At 37.1% G+C, this 6,679-nt stretch overlaps 1 protein-coding gene across 4 annotated transcripts in view; it reads left to right on the top strand.

Moving 5' to 3' along the window:
• Positions 1-6,679, top strand: part of LOC101845005 (sperm flagellar protein 2) — a 95,958-nt gene that overhangs the window by 22,386 nt on the left and 66,893 nt on the right. For all 4 annotated transcript variants that reach the window (XM_005100422.3, XM_005100423.3, XM_005100421.3 and 1 more), the window contains 6 exons: positions 254-358; positions 675-862; positions 2,270-2,432; positions 3,907-4,023; positions 4,829-4,931; positions 5,649-5,737. In XM_005100422.3, the coding sequence (XP_005100479.1) occupies positions 254-358; positions 675-862; positions 2,270-2,432; positions 3,907-4,023; positions 4,829-4,931; positions 5,649-5,737 (765 nt within the window). The remainder of the gene's footprint in view (positions 1-253; positions 359-674; positions 863-2,269; positions 2,433-3,906; positions 4,024-4,828; positions 4,932-5,648; positions 5,738-6,679) is intronic.

The following is a 6,679-nucleotide window of genomic DNA, read 5'->3' as shown; positions in this document are numbered from 1 at the left end:
GACAGAGAGAGAGAGAGAGACAGACAGACAGAGAGAGACAGAGAGAGACAGAGAGAGACAGAGAGACAGAGAGAGACAGAAAGAGACAGAGAAATGGAGGAAGGGAGAAGAAGAAGGACAGGTAGAGAAAGTTAGAGTCAAAAGAATAAAGGTACATAGATTATTAAAGCTTATTAGGTCAGAAAGTGAAGGACATTCAAGTGTGTATGTGTGAACAAATTGAATCTGACTACGAACAAAAACTCTTTCACAGGCTCGTCATGAGAAGGAAGTGATTCGACAGAATAGAATTTTCAGAGAGAAACAGTATCAGGACCGTAGACTGAAGGACTTTGAGGATGCCCTTGACCTTGAAGCGGTCAGTTTATATTGTCCTTTGTGTCATTAGGTGGACTGTCTTTGGTTCTCTTTTAGAACCACAGAAAAAAGCATGTAAATTGTCACACTGACTTCTTGTATGTAACCATAAAAGATGTTTGAAACATTAGATTTATTAAAGTTGCTCATGTAGTGAATATGGTTTTAGCCAAATATGCCTTATTTTAGAAGCTTTGCAAGTTTTTAAAAATGCAGAAACATTTCGGAAAAATGAAACATGTCAATTGGTATCTTCTTTTCTCCTGGCTTTAGATCATATATATATGATGTTCATTTTTAGTTTTCTTCTAAAACAGGAAATGGCTGCTCTTCACAAGATTGAATATGCTGAGCAGATCAAGGCAGACCAATATTTGCATGACAAGATTGCTGCTCAACGTGCAGAAGAACGCTACAAGCGGCATTATGACATGTGTGCAGAGATGGTGTCAAGTGTTGTAGATTTTTCCTGCAAGGTGGCAGAGTACAGGGAGCTCACCAACAAGTTAGTACTCCAATTTTAGTATTTCCCATGGGATTTCAATTTTGTCCTCTCAAGAGTTGTAGCAATGATCTTGTTTATGACATGCGCGCTTGTTAAAGATAAATTTCCTTTCTGGATGGTTTGTGTGGCCTTTGAGGTAAAAAATCAGTTTGAATACAACAATTGGAGCAAATTTTTTGGGTAAAATGACGAGTAGATGTAGCACGAGTGCTTAGTTACTCTTACGCCATGATGAGAATTCGGGTGATGAATGAGCTAGATCTTATGTTTTCAGTTCTGATTCTAATTCTTTTTTTGGTGAACATTCAATCATCACTTTCAATTTTCTCAGTTTGCTGAAATTTTAATAATGGTTGGGGTATTTTTGCCAAGACACAGGTGTAGTACTGATGTACGGTATCTGCATCCTGGTCTGTGGGGACAAGTGTTGTGTGCTCTATGCACTGTGTGGGTGGAAAGTGTTAAAACTCGATCTGTAATTTAGCATTTTGAAAATCTGTACTCAGTCCATGACACATGAGTGACTGCCAGATTTTCAGCATCACTACGCACTGCATTCTCTTTGTCTTTCCAGCTCCAACGCTCACGATATACTGACTCAGTATAATATGCTCACTTCTAGTGTTACTTTTTGGTCTGTCTTGAGGTCTACCTATGGAGATTTAAAAAAAATAAGTTTTGTCTTGCATGCTTTTTAACATCCGTGAATGCTGAACCTCAGAAATGCTTTTGAGAATAGATGTTTTGGCCCTTTCACAGGCCCAAATCAGGGTTCATTTTTAAAAATATTGTCGGGGGAAAATGAATTAAAATTGTCTGGCATAAATTACCTATGTCACACAAGACTTATCAGTTCCCTGTTGGCATGTCATTGTTAGGAAATACATTTAAATAGTTATTATTGGTACGAGCTGTGGAATCTGAAGTCAGTTTGGCAGTCGCCCTTCACTCTAATCTACATTCAGTACTGATTGATGTGTGTGGATGATAGTCCATAAATGGTTTTTTTTTTAAACACTTCTCATTTTATCAACACTATGTCATCACCTAATATTCACACAAATCCCAGACACACATATACTCACACACACGCACCACACACACACACACACACACACACACACACACACACACACACACACACGCACGCACACACAGAAAAGATGCATACGTTTTTAAGATATAATTACATAATAACATAACTAGAAGCAAGGTCTGCTCGATGGTAATTCTTTTTACCATGTTAATGTTCGTCTTTTTTTCTCCCTTTTTTGTCTTTGTACCGCATGATTTTTTTGTGCAAAACTACCTGAATCTACGTGAAATAGGAAATTGCAAATAGGCAGCCCTGCTATTTTGGAGCTTTCTTAACCAATATTAACTCTGTAATATTAATTCGCTGCACAGCTTATTGCCAGCCAAACTGATGCGAGAGTGGAAGTTACTGTTCACATCTGGACAGCCCCTGTATGAGAAAGTGGAACAGGAGGTGTCAGAGTTGACCCCTGAGCAAGTGCTGGAGGAGGATAGACAGCAGTTGCTGGATGAGGGTGACTTTATGGAGTACAAGGTTGGCCTAATTAATCATAATCAATTTTTTTTTCTGTCGACTCCTTTTTATTGTTATCTGCAGCATGGATGATAAAAACATGTCGTCGGAGCTCTGTCAAAACCTTGTTAACTTTGAATTTTAAAATTTTGCAGGCGAGATAAAATACTGTCTATAGCTTTTTCACTTTTGTCTGACCACAGTTAAAGCAAGATAAGATGAAATCAGTCAGTTTGATATTCTCAGATCTTTACACATGGATCTAAAAGTTGGATGACCAACAGATTCTAAAAGCCCATTCACTGAAAACTAATTTTTTCTTTGATGTTAGCCTAAATCCGGTTTTGAGAAATAGGTAGTGTCAATTGGCACAGCCTCTGTGTCAATTGACACAGTGTCAATTGATACAGAGTGAAGGTAGAACTTGTTTGCACTGGAAAGCACTTCTTCTTCTTGACACAGAGTAAGTTTCTTTTGATACAGAGTGAGTTTGTTTTTAACACAGAATGAATGTTTAATTTTGATGGGAATCAAGGTTGTAGGCCTAGGCCTACTTGACTGTTTGTGATTGATTCTGGTTGAGTTAGTTATTGACTGAGTATTTGTCACCAAGTGACCTGACACAGAATGAGATTTAGCAGTTTGCTCAGCTTGTAGGCCTATAATAAAGTGACCTGCTACTAACACTTCAAACTTCAAGGTCATTTTAGCCTGTTCATCCTGACCAGGTTGAACTTATACAGACTGTTTTAACAAGTGAAGCACTCTACTTTGGATGGCATTTTAACTCCTCACCAATTGTGTGATGTATTGTTAAGAGAGAGTAGCTGTGTGTGGTTGTGATCATTGTATTATGCGAGTTATGTCCTTTATATCTATGTGTATCACGTGACCATTTAAGATGTGTTTTTCGCGTGATGACTCATGAATCACGGCAGTGCAGTTCAGAATAAACTCTTGAGCTAGTAGCATGTGCCATGTTGAAGATATTATTAATTGAAATGCCTATGTTCTAAGATTTTATGTGATTAGATTACACATCTTGAGCGTTTCTTTTTTCTCAACGAAAATTTGTACAAAGTAGTGGTCATTGCATTTACACAATAATAAAGTAGATAATTTACATGAACATTGCTGTCTCAAAATAACCAATTCATAGGCTAGATTACAGTAAGTAATTTATTTTAGTGACCCTATGTATGCACCCTAAGAGCTGTTTTAATATAGGGCCCAAAGAGAGTAGTTTTAGTTATAGGGTCAATATTTTTTTCTATTATCAATGTCATTCATAACTGCAGTGGTAGCAAAATTCATAATAGCATTAAAGAATTCATCTAATTTTAATTACTTTAGTTCATTATTGAAAAATATGTGCGAGTCTATTCACAAATGGTTCAGATAACTTTGGATAACAATAATTATCAGAAATATTACTTAAAATTTTGTTGTAAGGAAACTGAATACAGGTCCATTTTTGTCTTTACAACTGTTACAGAACATGAACGGAGAGTGGCAAGCCCCGGAGGCCAGTGAGATTGAGGGTCCTCCTCGCAATAACCCAGTGGTTGGACACATTGTGCAACGCTTGTTCAACATAGTCCACCCTCCCACTGTGTGTACCTTTTCTACTTTTGGCAAAAAAAATACTTTGATAAAAATTATTACATATTGGTTTAGGGGCTTAACGGGGGAAATGGACCTTATTGTCTCAAGTGTTTCTTGTTATAATCATTTATGGCTGAAGCTTCTTATGGATAATATAAACTGTTGTCTCCATTTCTAGTAAATCAACTTGAAATAACCTACTGCCTGACATCCAGTATAGCATATTTAACATATATGCCTCACTGAAGGGAGTTTATGATACTGATAAATACATATAATAATACTGCTAATTTCAACTTCTTGGTGGTTAAGTGTAGCTCCTTGATTCTGGAGGTCTCAGAAAACATTAAACCTTTGAGCCCAACCTGCTGGAGCTACCATGCCCCTCTGCTTGAGCTCCTGAGTGATTCATGCTTATATTACTCACATTCAATATCATTGTCAGAATCACATTCCATATCCCACTCGGGGTTGTCATTGTCATTAAGACATTACCAGCATCTAATTCTGAAAGATCTTCAAAAAAATCAGTAATGTCCTGTGTAGTAAACAGTTTTCTGTGCACATTTTGTCCCAGACAGGCCTGGCTGGGGATATGGTCTCTCTCACAGGCGTACCGGTGACTATAGGCATACCGGCAAAGCTTTAAGTGGCTTTATTCCTCTAATTTTGTATCTTTATTAATAGAAAAGGCCATAAATGAATATATATCTTTATAACTTATTCACCAACAGGGCTTTTTATTAAATGCTATTCTTATGAACATTAGTTTAAGTATGCATTCTTTTGAAACTTTCTCTTCTTGTTCTCAGCCTCCACCTCCCCCACCAGAGTTTGCACCTTTCCCTGTCCGTGCTTGTGTACTTGGAAAAGTGTTTAGTGGAAAAACATCATGTGTGAAGAGACTGGCTGAAGGTTGGTTATTGTGTTTGACCTGTACTCTTTAGGTATTTCTAATGATTTTTAAAGTGGATTCCATGGTTCTCATGAAAAGGAAAATATTCTCATTTCAATGGTTGCAAGGTTCCATATATCGTTTTTACTACAAGAGCTAAAACATAAATATCAAGGCCATAGATGAGTCTCTGTCAAAATTTGGCCATCTTGCTCAGTTGCAGGAGACTTATTTGAAAAGGTTTTACTATAAAAAAAACAACGCTAAAATTTTATTTGTGTACTACTGTTGTAAAAAAAAAAGATATGACCAATTTGTATTCTTTACTTTATGAGAATGGAAGCATAATGGTATAGTCATAGTAGTAAAGAAATGCTTTGCTCTGTCTCTTCTAAAGCAAAATAATATTAACTGATTCAGGCTGCAGCGCCACTCACAGTGGCTGAGTGTCTCCTGTTTTTTTACGCAGCGGCCAGAGCGGCTCTTATCGATTGCTCTCGTCTATTTTCCTGACCACTTACGTTTCAACCCTTTTTTCTGATGTCATTGAATAACATTTTTTATTCTGAACATTTCTATGTGCCGCACATACAGTTTTATCAGAATTTGATATTTTTTAATGGACTTTTTGTGAGACCACCTGTGAGGTCATGAAGCGGTCACAAATTATTTGCATCAGAAGTCAAGATTATCTGTGGGCTGAATCAGTTAATGAACAGTAAGTTTAATCTCCACAGAGCACAGGCTTGAGGTGTTGGTACCTGAGCAATTAGTTCATGAGGCTGTGGAGGCCCACAAGGCTGGGGAACTCGAAACTCAAGATGAGGTAAGACAGAACAAAGAAGTCCAATAAAGAAATGAGTGTATGTTTAGTGGTACTCTTGTTCTGGAAAGTTTACCTTTTCCAGTCGCTTATATGAAAACTCTGTAATGCACCAGAGATACCAAATGACTACCATGAGCTGTTCTGCCATGGAACAACTGGTTGATTATCTTCAGACTAAGAACACAACAAACAAGATTTTTAAAATCCTATGTGAGGCATCGTGGTGAAACGAGGTGCTTTTCAAAATAGTGAAATCAAAGAAATCAGCATTTTTTGGCCGAGGGCAATTTTTTAATAATTTTGTTGTTGTTGGCCTCAACACTTTTCAATTCCATTTATGAACACATTTTGTGTGTATTTTACTGAAAAACATTGATTAATGGCACAAAAAATGTAAATTTTCAGTTTCCATGGACTATCAGGCTATGGAAGTTACCAAAATTTGGTGACCCTTTTCTTGCTAATTTTACTTCTCAAACGAGGCGACCTCTTTTATCGCAAATATTTTGACTTCTATTTAACATAGATGGATATTTTATTCACCAAAAGGAAGACGAATGAACCTGCTTTAAGATGATATCAATAGGCCTAACCCTATATGCCCAAAAATTGACGAGCGCCTGATTCTGCCACGTCATGACACATGTATTGATGTTTTAACTCTTTATCTCCGAGGGAGGTGAACCCACTCTGCCAGAACCTTCTTTTGGTACAAAATCTAAAATTGACATATATGCATTACTAAATTGGTCATTAAATCAAAACAAGTGAACCTATTTAGGTAGTTTTTCATCTTATGAATAAAATCCCAGTAAACAAGACCTTTTTGTGGCAATTGCTGATAAGTAATTTGATGAAGTCATTGTAAAGGAATTTGCCTGAGCCACTCTCAGCGGTTCTAATCATGAGCTGCTGGGAACGGCTTGCAGGAGATAAGGAGTT

This window comes from Aplysia californica, unplaced genomic scaffold (genome assembly GCF_000002075.1).
Source record: "Aplysia californica isolate F4 #8 unplaced genomic scaffold, AplCal3.0 scaffold00247, whole genome shotgun sequence".
NCBI classification, from domain to species: Eukaryota; Metazoa; Mollusca; class Gastropoda; order Aplysiida; family Aplysiidae; genus Aplysia; species Aplysia californica.
This window is presented reverse-complemented; position numbering and strand designations above follow the sequence as displayed.